The sequence below is a fragment of the Euleptes europaea genome, chromosome 2, assembly GCF_029931775.1.
Source record: "Euleptes europaea isolate rEulEur1 chromosome 2, rEulEur1.hap1, whole genome shotgun sequence".
NCBI lineage: Eukaryota > Metazoa > Chordata > Lepidosauria > Squamata > Sphaerodactylidae > Euleptes > Euleptes europaea.
In genome coordinates, this window is record NC_079313.1 from 69,858,719 (window position 1) to 69,873,191 (window position 14,473).

Here is a 14,473-nt window from a genome sequence, read left to right on the forward strand (position 1 = left end):
CAGGCTCTGCTTGTGTCAGTTTCACTTTTAATAGGCAGCCAGAGGCATAGAGAGAGCATGGTGCATTTTCAGTGAATTATAAAAGATCCCTAAAGATACATGTGCTATATGCAATTTGCTGTAAAAGAGGAGACTGTACAGTTTGCTATATCAATGCCTGAAAATACATTCCGCTTGCCAGCAGAGGTCACTGTTATACGTTTAGTTACTATGTTTGTATTGTTGTCTTTTCCATTGGAAAGGGCCTACTGGTCAGCAGTTCTGCTTTCTGATCTTTCCTCTGCTTACCTGTCTCCTTTGTTATAAAGCCTAGATTCTCAGCCTGTGGGTCATTATGATCCAGGGAGGGATGGGCTCCTTGGCCTTCCTATTGCAGCCAGCTAGGTTTGAACATCCCTGCCACACTAGATTTGTAGGAGTGTACACCTCCACTTCCCAATCATTCCAACCTGATTTAAAAAGATGATTTCTGCTTGATTTTAGTGGTGCTTCCACAGGGATATATATTAGTGGTTTTATAGAAGTGGGTTTACTGCAAATGGCCATAGTCTGGCCCCGACTGTTAGGGGAGCAAGAAGACAGCAAAATGCCTCTTCAGGGAAATAACGGAGAGATCAAAACAATGCCATTCCAAAGCTGCCCCAGGACTGTGCCCAGTAGCAGAGGGCAGGAAACAGGAGTAGGAGAGGTAATTGTGTTTTGCCTGAGAAAAAGGACAGGCTTCAAATCTAAGCCCTAACTGTTGCTTGAGAGGTAAAAGTTGACGGAAGCCTCCCTTCCTCGCTGAAGTGACTATGGGGATCTGGGCTTCAGAGATTACTTGGCATCTGGAGTGCCCTCTGCAAGCCCAGATCCTTCTCTTCCCAAAGATTACTAGAGCAACTGTTGTGATGAGGAATTTGCAGTTTGATTTCTGATAATGTGTGATCACATTGTGCCTTTCAGTATCAGGGTATCTTCCATTTTTTTGCTATTGGTGGGCAAAAGAAGTGTAAACTTTAAAAAAAGTGTTCACTTGGTTGCGCTGTAGTGAATATTCTGGCAATGCTTTTTATTTATAAAAATATTTCTACCTTGCCTCAATATTGTTGTCACTACTTTAGGCAGCTATCTTTTGGGTTAGTGACAAGGACAACCTTATCTTTAACTTAAAAGCAGTCTAGGAATGACACCAGTGGTATCATTTCTCCTACCATGTGTGTCTAAAGTGCCATCAAGTCGCAGTCAACTTATGGTGACCCCAGCAAAGAGCTTTCAAGGCAAACGAGAAGCAGAGGTGGTTTTTGCCATTGCCTTCTTCTGGAGAGCCTTGCTTGGTGGTCTTGCTTTCAAGTAGTGACACTGCTCAGCTTCCGAGATGTGATCAGATCGGGCTTATACCATGCCGCCTTCCCTCCTACCATGTGTGTGAGAGTGTGTTCTGTGAAGTCACAGCTGACTTATGGCAACCCCATAGGGTTTTCAAGGCAAGAGACGTTTGGAGGTGGGTTGCCATTGCCTGCCTCCGCGTCATGCCCCTAGTATGCCTTGGAAGTCACTCATCCAAATTCTAACCAGGGCCGACCCTGCTTAGCTTCTAAAATATGATGAGAGCAGGCTAGCTTGGAGCTATTCAGGTCAGGGTTCTCCTACCATAGCTAGCAACAAATAATACATGAAACATTGGCAGAGCAGCGTTGGTTTTCAATTCAGTTTCAAAGATCGAAACTATTCTAAGAACCCTCGTAAAAAACCAGTCAAGCACGAATTCACTGAGTGGCTAGTACTACTGTGAGTCTACTTGGTTCATTGTCGTGGCTTCTGTGCAGGCCCAATGTGTGCCTGCATAGAAGACCACCTGATGAACAACAGTTACAGGTCAGTTGTTTTTTCAGTACAAAACCTGAGTTGTCTATGACTAAACAAGCACATCTGCAAAATATTGACTGCAAACGTTGGGAATTCTAACTTTTTGCAGTAATGCTTTAGAGAAAAGAGGTTTTGATGGAGAGCCAGCTGCCCAAACAAGAGGGGGCATTGTGGGAATATGGCTGCCAGCTTGAAAGAGCAGGCAGAATATTTCTGTTTCTCCTGCTGTAGGTTTTTAAAGTCTGGCCATGGCTGGGGACACGAACCTAGGTGTTTTTAGCTTGTGGTCTTGGCCTTGATAGACTAACCTAGTAGGCACCAGGCCAGGATGTTTTGTGTACTTTTTGTTTTTCCTTCGTTTTCGCAGTTTTGTGTACATTTGTTTAAATTGTATTGCATTTTTTGTAAGCTGCTTTGAGTGCCCACTGGAGAGGAAAAGCAAGATAAAGACACATTAAATAAATAAATAAGAGGGGCAAAAGGGGTGTGAGGGCGTGAGGGATGACATGCACAAGATCAGTGCCCTCACCTGCAGAAAGAGGCAAATGGTCACCAGGGCTTTCTTCCCTGTGGCTCCCAAGTTGTAGAGTGACCTAGAGGCATGCTTGGTAGATAGTTTATTTGCTTTTCGGTGCCAGGTGAAAACAATATTTCTTCACCCAGGTTTTTTAATTGTTTCTCACTCGCTTCTTAAAATGTAATCCCCTTTCTAGAACTTGCCCTCTGTATACATTTTTATTTTGTTTATTTTACTGATTATTGTTTTATATGAGAGTGAGATTTGAGTCCATTGGCACCATAGAGAAAAACAAGATTTCCAAGTCTCCCTTTGTCAAATATGCTTTTATGCAGATAATTTTATTATTTTATTTTTTTGGAATATTGTCAATAGTTTTAATTGTATTGTTTTATTTTTGTTGTTGGCAGCCTTTGTCGAGATTTTTTGCAGAAGCTGGATAAAGTATAAATAGCTAGTGGCTCAGAACAGACAGGAAAAAGGTAGCCTAGTGTGTGTGGGAGGAGGCATGACAGACAGCCCTGCTATGTTCTGCCACTTCTAAAGCAAGGACTTTCACCTGAGACCAGGAGCAATCAAGGCATTGATGCCTACCCATTCAGCAACACTGCCAGAAGGAAAGGAATATGCACCATTGTTACCCCCTAAGCATCATCACATATGCATTGCCTATGACAAAGGTTCATTGAAAACATTAAAATACAACATCATAGAATAGCCAATTTGACCTCGTACACTTTATGTAGGAGGAAAGTCAAGAACCACGTTGAGAGTGTCTGGGTTAAAGAGATTGTACCTGAATCATTTTTAATATGTACCTTTAGTAGGTTTCCTAGTAATTTTTGTTTCAATTTCAAAAAGAAATCCAGTGAAGGCTTTGGGGAATTTCATGCACAAGCTCTGTTATTTGTAATGCCTATTGTCAAGGACCATTCCTCTCAGCTAAATGCTTCTGTCTGGAATGTTTCGAGTGGGAGTGGCCAATGTGGTACTCATTGAACGCCTCCCTGAAACATAGCAAGAGCTGGAACAGAGTATGCTGCTGTTTTGCACCTTAGTTACCAAGCTGGCACCGACCCTAACCCAGAGGTTGCAGAAGTCCTCATCCATCAAGCCAAATGCAGCCTACTTTTTGTGCAGCAGACTGGTGCTTAGCAAATCCCTCTGTCCTAGACAAACAGCTAAACTGGCAAATTTATTGAATCAATAGTGTATCCATCACTGTCTATTGCAATAATCTAATCTTGACGTTACCAGTGCATGCACCACAGTGGTAAGATCTTTCCTGTCCAGGAAGGGCTGCTGCTGGCTCACCAGCCAAAGATGCTGAAAGGCACCCCTGGCCAACGCTGCCACCTGTTTAACAGGAGGCCCAGGTCCGGGAGCACCCCAGGTTATGAATCTGCTCCATTAAGGGGAGAGCAACTCCATCCCAAACAGGAATAACCATTTCCGGGTCAGACTTTCCCCCCACACCAGTAGCACTTCTGTTTTGTCAGGATTAAGTTTCAGTTTGTTAGTCCTCATTCATTCCAATACTGCCTCCAGGCACTTGTTCAGTTTCCACAGCCTCCCTGGTAGTGCAAGATAGAGCTGAGAACAATCTGCATATTGTTGGGCAGCTCAGTCCAAATCTCTGGATGACTTCTCCCAATAGCTTTAAATGGGCCAAAGGCCAATATGCAGAGTAGCAGTCCCCCAGCACCACCGTCTGAAACCTACCCCCCCCCCCCGAGGCAGGACCAGAACTACTGCAGAACAATGCCTCCCAGCCCTAGTCCTGAAAGGCAGTCCAAAGGATACCATGATCTGTGGCATGTTTTGCAGGAAAGAAATGCCACTGTTAAAGAGTTTAGGTATGCAAACTTTTAAGCACAGTTGTTAATCTTCATACAGAAAAATGTAAACTGTTGAGTGATTCCCAGTGGAAAACTATACAGCATGTTAGAATGTATAACAGCTAACCAGGCAGATGACTTCATTATGTCTATGTTCTTTAAAGTTTGCAAAAAAGGTGTGGTAGTGGTTGCTGTTTCATTTTTCAGAAGACAAGTTATGGGATCCTGAAGAGTGCAGTGCTGTCTCTGGCTTGGATCCAGACTAGCATTTCCATGGGCATAAGGATTTCCACCCGTGGAGCTTGACTTTTTCACCTTGCCTTCTTGCAACAGCCTGAAATGTCACCCAAATCCTATTCCTGGGGGACGGGGGATGCACAGGAACAGGATTTCAAGGGGTCAAATAGGGCTGCCATGAGGTGAGAGGTAAGAAAACCACACCAAGAGGAAATCCTTGCACTCGTGGAAATAGTATTCTGGATCCATGCCTTTGTTTTACCTGCTGTATCTTTGGCTAGTTGGACTGACCGAGACTGCTGGCCTCCAGCAGTTCAAAATGAGGAGGGCTTTAGAAAGCTTGGTATATTTATTTTTCATTTATTTAGGATATTTTTGTGCTATCTCTTCACAGTCCTGCTCGATGCAGATTACAATTAAAACAACAACATACAAAATTGTAATCCTTTTGACTAAATTCACTTTCAGAAGTGTTCTCTAGATCACATACTTGTTGAGATATTAGCCTCCATACACTGCACATTTCAAAGACTTAAGGGCACTCACATTTTCTTAAGAGAGCATGGCGATTTCTACTGATTTCCCCCTCCTACTGCATCCCCCCCCTTTGCCCCTATATTCCTGAGAGTCCACTGAACCCCTAAGAACAAACTTTCAGTGGCTCAATGGACTCCAGCAGAAGAGGGAATCTGCATAAATTGCCACTTCCTCTGGAGATACTAATAGTGCAACTCTAAGAACACCTTCTTGTGAGTAAGCCCCATTGAGTAGACCAGTTTAGAATTGCACTATTGTTTGGAATATGTGGTTGGATACAGGCTAAATGGACTATTTGCCCTGACAATCCTGCTCTTAAACTGGGAGCAACCTCTTAGATTCCTACTATATCATATTATGTTATTTAGCTTCCAGAAGATTTATGTGGTCAACAAATTCCCAGATAAAGTAGCTATATATATACATATATAAGCATCCACCAAGTGGTCTCTAGATGTATAATCTGTCAGCAGAAAACATGCAAACTTTCAAGTTGGCGTTGCCCACCTTCGGATACCTGGACTATTGGCTGTGTTTGTAATATCGGAGGATATATGGGAGGTCAGGTGCCTCTGGGAAGCCCCCTGGAGAAAATGGCCGCTTTGGCAACTGGTCTCTATGGCATTGAAGTCCCACCTCTCTCCAAACCCCGCCCTCCTCAGGGTCCACCCCCAAGATCTCCAGGTATTTCCCAACCCAGAGCTGGCAACCCTACGTGCTCTTGCCACCAGCACCCAGCGCATCCCTGCGTTTTCGCAAAGCATCGTTTATACGGCCAAAGGGGTAGGGTTGCCAGGTCCCTCTTTGCCACCGGCGGGAGGTTTTTGGGGGCGGAGCCTGAGGAGGGCGGAGTATGGGGACGGGAGGGACTTCAATGCCATAGAACCCAATGTCCAAAAGTGGCCTTTTTGTCCAGGCGAACTGATCCCTATCGGCTGGAGATCAGTTGTAATAGCAGGAGATCTCCAGCCACCACCTGGAAGCTGTTTAGCAAAAATAAGCACCAAATACTAAGTAGACTAGCTAAGTGAAAAAATAGTATTCAGCTCACACTAATTATGCAAAAGTGCGATGTTATTTACAAGTGCAAGAAGCCAACAATAGTGGAGATAATAATAGAGAAGTACAATGACTTTTTTAATTTCTTTCTGGAAGAAAGAAATAAAAAAAGTCATTGTACTTACCTTTAAAGGACTTTCCAGGTTGAAACTGACCGTCTGTATTGGTAGCTTTTTAGCTACATTGTATCTCTGTATACATTTTGTTGCATGTGTCTCTATTATTGTTGGCTTCTTGCACTTGTAAATAACAACATCGCATTGGTTCTCGTAGGTTATCCGGGCTGTGTGACCGTGGTCTTGGTATTTTCTTTCCTGACGTTTCGCCAGCAGCTGTGGCAGGCATCTTCAGAGGAGTCACACTGAAGGACAGTGTCTCTCAGTGTCAAGTGTGTAGGAAGAGTAATATATAGTCAGAAGGGGTTGAGTTTGAGCTGAATCATTGTCCTGCAAAAAGTATCAAAGGTAATGTGCTAACCATTGTCCTGTAAGTATCCAGATAATGTGCTAATGAGGGTGTGGTATGTTAATGTGGAACCATTGTATCCTGATCTGTTAATGTGTGAAATCCAAAGCTAATCTGCACGGCTATTGTGGACTGTAGTCTTTGTTAGTCTGGGGGTTTTCAAGACAGGAAGCCAACAACATCGCACTTTTTGCATAATTAGTGCTAGCTGAATACTATTTTTTCCACCACCTGCAAGCTGGCCACCCTACAAAGGGGCAACCGTGCGCAGGCGCACGTCAAGGCGAGCGCTTGTGGCAGAGCCCCGCCCCCCCAGCGGGCAGCCACGTGCCGGCGCGCGCCTGGGGCCTGCTGCCCTCTGGCGGCCGGGCAGAGCCCGCAAGGGGCGTGGTCCCCGGGCGGCTCCTCTCCCCGCCCCTCTTGGCTCAGGGGCTGGGCTGGGAGCGCCATGGCCGGCCGGGGCTGCGTCCAATCAGACGCCCGGCGGCAGGGAGAGCGCGCGGAGCGCCCGGGCAGGAGGAGGCGGCGGCGCGCGCCGGAGCATCGCCTCTCGGGCTGGCAAGTAGGGGCCGGGCGGGCGGGCGAGCGGGAGTCGGGTCGGGGGGGCGCTGCATCGCCACGTTGGGGGATGCAGTCCGCAGTTGACACCGACCCTCGTGGTTGTCCGGGGCTCAGCGGGAAGGAGCCGCGCTAGAAGCAACACAGTACGGCCTCCCCCCCACCCCCCCAAGACAAAACCAACGATGCGGCTTAAAGGAAGCTCATATTGATCCAGTTACCCCCCCCCCAACACACACATACACACACACTCCATCCAAGCTTTCAGCTGCAAAGATGCATGTTGCAAGATTCTTGCCAGCCCCTTTACCCTGGTATTTACTGCTTCCTATAAAAATGCATCTGATTTACAGTTTATTGGACAATCGTTTCTTGGACGATGGTTGTAATGTTTGCGCAAGGCAACACGTAGCCTAGACCTTTTGTTACTGATCTCTTTGGGTCCATAAATGTAGTGTGGGAAAAGGAGTTTTTTGGGGGTGCTTCTGGAATGTGTGTTGGGGTGTCGTGTCAGACTAATGTCAGGAAGCGCTCAGAGGATTTGAAACGGCTCTTTCTGTTGCTGTAAATGTTTAATAGCTGTACTCTATCCAGTCTGAAAACATTAGTTCGGTTTTGGAACTGTCCAGTCGAAATGGTGCCTCTTTAGAAAGGGCACGTTGCTTAAAAACAATCACATACTTGCACATTTGATTTGGATTCATTTATTTTCCCCCCTTTAGAGGCAAAAGATTTGGATTCCAAATTGTCTCATGTAGTAACATCTCTTGATTTGTCCTGTGCATTGAAACAGATGACAAAATTATATTGAAATGTTAAAGATATCTTAAATGAATATTCTCAAAACACAAAAACACAGATTCTCCAGATATCATTATTTCTTTATGAACTAGTTAATGAGCAGGTTAAGTCAGCCTTACGGATATGGGCATGGACTCTGTTCCATGGAAACCTTGTGCCACAGTCAGCGGAAGGTTCTGCAGGACTCGGGTTTGCTGTCACAAGACTCATGCCGCGAGCCCATAGAAGCTGCTGCCCCAGAAAAAGCCTTGCTTGCCTGGCTGTCCACATATGTTAGTCATTTGTTGAATTCTGATAGTCTAACTACGAAAACAAAACAGCTTGTTCTCATCTTCCCTGCCTTTTCACATAAAATCAGCTGACGCTTGCTATAAGCCACTGGCTAGTGGCTTTTTGCAACTCTCAGACACTAAGATTCTTTAATCTGCCGACAGGTTTCATCTTTCTCCAGTTCAGCATTTCTTGCGCCAGTTCATGTAGGAGACTTGGTCCAAGACCCCTCCTGTAGAGGGACACCAATATGCACTATGAAGTGGCAGATTATTCCAAGTCCAGCAGCGGTGCAGCGTTCTTTGAAGTCCTCGACAAGTGCCAAGTCTTGCCTATGAAGGAGCTGCCTCCGGTGACTTGTTCTAACAGTGGCCGAGCATTTGTGAATTCCCAGATGTCCTTTAAAATAACTGTCAGCAATGGCAGCGACCATGTTGACGCGCAGCACAGCCCACCTGAGCTGCCGATGCCTCTGCTAGATCTCCTTCCCAAAAGACCCAGCATATTTGACAGACTGCCTCTTCTCCAGAGGACTCAGGAGACACGGTGCCCTAAAAGCGGCCGAGAATATTTCCAGCAGAAGGGTGAGTAATCAGATGTGTGAACTGCCAAATATTTATCTGAGGTATCCTTTTCCCTTCTTCTTTCTCAAGATGCTATTTGTCTTCATTTATTTTTTAGCTTGACAACTTTTCTTCACCTTCCCGGTACAAAATAATTTAAACCAGACTTGCCTTGTAAATGGACTAGTTAGTCATCAGTAGCCCTAAGAAACGGCAAGACCAACTTTGACAGTGATAGCATTATCAAGGCACACTGTGTCAGGGAGGAGAACCGCAGTCTAATTTCCCCCCCTCCTTTGTTCCACATTTATAAGTTTCTCTGTGTTACTTCTGTCACAGCTTTTTTCTCCATTTATTCAGAGAGTAAAAGGAACTGCTACCATCTTATTCTGTAGAATTTTTGGTACGCTTTTAAGCTTTGTATGCAACATAATATATTTTACATAGGTTTTACAGTTCATATTATAGATGCTTTTTCCTATCTGGATTTTAAAGTTGCTGTTTCAAAACGCCGTCTTTCAGCTTTAATACTTTTAGGCGACTCTTTACTGCAAAGCACTGAAAATCTGCTTGCATCTCTAAAGTTGACCGTATTTCCATTCCCCGAATTTGAAAGCCAGACTGATTGGGACTTACCTCATAAAAATGGGGCATGAAACCAAGATCTTCAGGAGAAGGAGTGATATCATGTATATATGAGGGGCTTTTCAAGGGGTTATATGTATCTGTGTGTGTTCTGGCATGCCAGTCCTGTGCATATGATCCCAGAAAGTCAAAGGGTGAAACAGAACAGTCTGCATTTACTGCCAGTTAATCTGTAGGGTGAGAATGAGGAGAATTATGATAACATCCTATGGATACAGTATGCTGGAGGGAAGCCCCAGGACCAACGGGCACCTTACAGTTCCCCTGGAAGTGGTGGCAATTGTAGCAAAACGCAGCAGTTTTCAGTTTTGTTCTGAGCAGAAAGTACAGAAACTCTCATGAGGGCTGTTGTACTTTGATACTTTCATTATTAACTTCATTTAACCCACTTCTCAGCTCAAAGAACTTTGAAGGTAGCCAATACATTAACAGTGCAATCCTAAGCAGAGCTGCACCCGTCTAAACCCTTTGACTTAGAATTGGGTTAAGAAGGGTGTAAATCTAATTAGGACTGCACTGTAAACCAATAAATTCACAAAACACCCAGCCTCTACCTCTCTCAATCATCAAATACTTGTTGTATTAAAAAGGCCCTAGCTTTCTAAAAGTTAAAATAGATGTAGCCAAGAGGTCTCGCATGCATTTGCTGGACCACACAGAATCTCACAAATGAGCAGTTCTGTGCGGAGTATCTGACTCCCAAGAAATGGCTGGAATGTTCTTGATGTCATGCAATAATATGTAAACGGAGGTGGTGATATCTACAGTCTTCATAAGGGTATCTAATTATTATTCTAGTGTGACAGCAGCATTAGTCTTCAATAGAAAATAATGAGCAAATCCAGTTGTATGGTTTTAGCCTATTTTTTTATTTACAAGGCGACGGGACAGAAATTCAGTCAGAAATATGACTGCGTCAGTCAAGGCCTACATGAGTTTTACAGTTTCTTCTCAAACCATGAGACTTCCCTATGCGTAGTCCATCCCAGTGCATCTTCCTTTTTACATAGACATCCCAACAGCTGATTCCACTGTCTTGCAGCTAGCATCTGATGAAGTAGGCAATAGTCTACAAAAGCTCCTGTGCTCTGTAATTTTTTTAAAAGTTCATCTAAAGATGCAGCTGGATTGTCCTAAAAGTATAAGGTGTCTGCTTGAGACAAAACCTTTTATCCTGATACAACCTTACTTTCTTAAAAGTTGATCCATGGATAGAGTCCCTGATCTGTGATTTTTGTTCTTAACTTTTTGATAACTTCTCAGCTTTCCCAGTTGTAGAAAAGTAATTTTTTCTCTTGGTTATGCCTGGATACTGATAACAGGGTCTAAATTGCTGTTTAAGAGAGTGAATATCTGGTGCACAGGCTTTGAACATGGGTGTCTTCAATGTGATTTACATAATTACTTAAATACACTGGCTCTGTATGATAGGCTGTAAGGTTAAATGTTCCTGTATTGCAGATGTGAAGACTAATAGTGGCTTGCCTAAGTCAACTAGTAAATTCATGGCTAAGATTTGGATCCGGGGTTCAAACCACGACTTCCACAGCTCGCTCTTCACAGCTGTGCTACACCAGCCCTATGCCATGTAATCCAAGTGATTAGTGAGTTCTTTAGGCAATTAAATTTGTGGTAATGGCTTGCAAGAAAATGATTACTGTGGATAAGATCATCCTGGAAAATTAGGAGAAAAAGTCTCTGTTTAGTAGAAGGGATGGTTTGTATCCTGGAGAAAACAGATTTGGGCAAGGTTTGGGAGTTGCAGCCTTATACGGGGGGATGTCCTTAATTTTGAAGCTACACATCAATAATAGAAGCACAGTTCTTTCAGAACAGGTCTTCTACGTTTCCTCGAAAGATGCAATGATCTTTGTTATGGAAAATCAGGCTCTGGGCTTACAAGGTACTCAAGTAGTTGATGGCCAGTTTATAAGGCAGCCTTGTTTTTTAGATTCTCCAGGAAGGGTTATAAGCTGCAATAGTCAGCCTGATCCTCTATTTTTTTTTCTTTTCTTTATATCTTTAAGGGGTACAGGAAAGGAAAAAAGGAAGGGGATAGCTGTTAACATTGTAAAAACATTACAGTATTATATAATGATTTCTGAATACAGTAAAGTTACAAAGTAACATTGGTTTAAAGTTATTGCTTCATAATATCTCTTGTATTTTCTAAGTTCTTATTCTTATTAGACAGTTATTAAAGGTAAAAAGTATTCGACAAAGTATTATAATATTTTAACATAGATTAATTATATTAATTGCATTTCATATATGTATAAAAAGATGCCCACTTTTCCTGAAATTGCTCAGTAGGTTCGCAGGATTTAAGATTTAATTCATCAGTCATTTTAGCCATTACTGCATATTCCAAAAGATCCTCTATTGTGCTTTGCTAGTTGTGTTTATAACAACTCATTACACCTGTGTCCGAATAGAAGTCCTCCTTCTCTTGCTTGAAATGTACTTGGAAAGGGTAGGAAGAGGTGGTGTGAGACTTTAAAAACAACCCAGTTCACTTTTTAGTTAAATGTAAAATGTCTAATAAAATTTGGCTGTAACAGTTTTTGTGTGTGTCACTGCCTCATTAAATAGAAGAAACAACTCTAGTTTTGAGGGCCATACCATGTAAGGGAGCTTTCTGTCAAAATATATCTTGTGATTGTTTTTTCCCACTGAACAACAGAAGAACTTATTATTGTTGTTATGCAGCCCCAGGTCATTATTATTATAGTATTTCTGTTTATCTGAATTTCACATGATCTGAGCTGTACAGATTTCTCCAGCCATTCACATAGCTGTACTGTACATTTGAACCTCAGAAATGTGATATTATTAGTGAAGTGGACATTTTTTCCTAGCTTGGGGTGTAAGGGCTGGTTCACAAAGTCAGTTTTGATCAGTATGTGATTCTCCCAAGTATCCCTAGAGATGCATTTGTAAGAAGAATGCTTTGTGTGAAGTGGGCTGATGCTGTTTGAGCTTCTATAACTTCTTTATCACAGCATATGTATAGACAGATGGATATAAAAAAATTGCTGCCCATGCAAAGTTAATATATAAGCCATGGTAAAGCTTTTCTCCTTGAAAATGGTAGGCTTTACAGCTGATCTCCAGGCTTCAGAGATCAGTGTCCCTGGAGAAAATGGCTGCTTTGGAAGGTGGACTCTATGGTGTTATACCCTGTTCTCCCCAGGCTCCACCACCAAATCTCCAGGAAATTCCCAACCTGGAGCTGGCAACCCTAAGGAGGGGAGAACATTTCTTGTGTATCTTAATATAAAACTACTTCTTCTTTCAAATTAGCTAAAATAGTAAAGTGTGAGTTTCTGTGCCAAAAATTACTTGCATTATAACTGGAGGCTGGTTAACTAGGAACCCTCATTAAAAGTTTCGTGATAGTATTGTGCCTGTTTTAAGTAAATATATTTATAGTTGTCTCCAACATTTAGGTTGCTCAGTGTAGGTAACTTCTGTTAAACAAAACATTGGTCTTTTATGCATGGCTGTTTCACTCGCCGTCACCCCTCCGACGACTTTGGGTCTTTGTGTTTATTATGCATGCCGTTTCTGACTGTCAGAGGTCGCCTCGCTCTCCCCCTACGTTTCCCGCGTTTTCAAATTCAAGATAAAACAGGTGACTGAAAACGCAGGCAAAACACGGGGAAACTTAGGGGGAGAGCAAGGCGACCTCTGATGGTTGGAACTGGCATTCATAATCAACACAAAGACCTGAAGTCGTCAGAGGGGTGACAGCGAGTGAAACAGCTGTCCTCACTCTGTGCAAAAAGCACCGGGTGGCCTTAATCACACATACATGAACCTTTATTGGCATATTAACCACATTGCCAGATGTGTTTTAAAGGAAAAATCGTGTTCCATCATAAATTGACAATCAGTTTATAACTAACATTATAATCAGTATATAACTAACAATATAATCAGTATATAGCTAACATTAAGGGGTGGCCTTCATATAAATAATGTAATTATACCTGGCCTAGAAAAGGAGTTTTTTTCCTGAAATAACAGCAGCAAAATAATGCATGGCAAATAAATTTTACTTCTGATTTTTCAGAAAGGTTGTTTTCAGAAGCACTTAAGCCTTGAATATGAAACACAAATTGTTTTTGGAATATTTGGGTTTATCTATTGAAGGAAAATGCTCATCTGAATCGAACAAGAAATAATTTCATGTCCATTTTGACACTGGTGGAAGGCTGATGAAAATAGCTCACCCCTAATTGTGACATAGCTGTCCAAAAAAGGCAGAGCACATTGTGAACAGAATCAGCCAGTAATATTCCTTCATGGTCAAAAGATGTTCATACTTCACCCCCTCCCCACCAAGGGCCAAAATAGCATTAGTAATCCCAAGATTGAGTGATATTTATGAGTGGGGAATGGGGGAGCCGATGCCGGAATGGCTGCCCTGCTTTACCTTCCCCCCTTCAGAAACATGGAGGATGTGTGCTTTATCATAGGACGGAGAGAATTTCAAAATATTTTTTTTTAAATGTGAAAAGATCACAAAATACTGGTGCAGAGGCAAGGAGGATTTTGCTAGGCTTGGAAATCTTTTAAAAAGGGATGGAGGTGTGTGATAAACCACAAAGGCAACCAGATCTGTTAAAAAAAAGTACAGAAACATTCACAACTTGACTTGGCACTGGGGAACAGACCAAACTGCGGTGCTAGACACAACAGATTTCACAGATTATATCAAATAATCATGCAACCATATTCTATGTGACAGTCACACATCACCAATGGATTACCTGTGTGCAGGGAAGTATTGTGTTGTTTTGGGTATGAAATGTCATACATTTCTCAAGGAATACCGTCTTCCTGCAACCTAGGTATGATATCGAAGGAGAGGCATATTAATTGTATGCAACTAATTGTTTTTAAAATATTTGTTCAAAGCTGATTGATTGTAAACATCTGCAAATGCTTGGTGAAGTGTAAAGAAAACACAATAGCGGTTTTGTCTTTTCAAATGTGGCATATGAAAAGGCAAAGATTGCTTAATTAAAATTCAATTCCAATTCCACCTTTTAGGATTTAAGTATCTTTTGAAGACCAGCCGCCAAGTTTTCTTCCTTCTGTCTTCACTCTTAAGGCGTCTAGTGTGTGAA

At 42.6% G+C, this 14,473-nt stretch overlaps 1 protein-coding gene across 1 annotated transcript in view; it reads left to right on the forward strand.

Annotated features, from left to right (window-relative positions):
- Positions 1 to 8,342: 8,342 nt before the first annotated feature.
- The window catches only part of GLIS1 (GLIS family zinc finger 1), a 231,663-nt gene continuing 225,532 nt past the window's right edge, over positions 8,343 to 14,473 (forward strand). Inside the window, exon 1 of the mRNA XM_056844412.1 lies at positions 8,343 to 8,714. Coding sequence (XP_056700390.1) covers positions 8,381 to 8,714 — 334 coding nt within the window. The 5' untranslated portion in view covers positions 8,343 to 8,380. The remainder of the gene's footprint in view (positions 8,715 to 14,473) is intronic.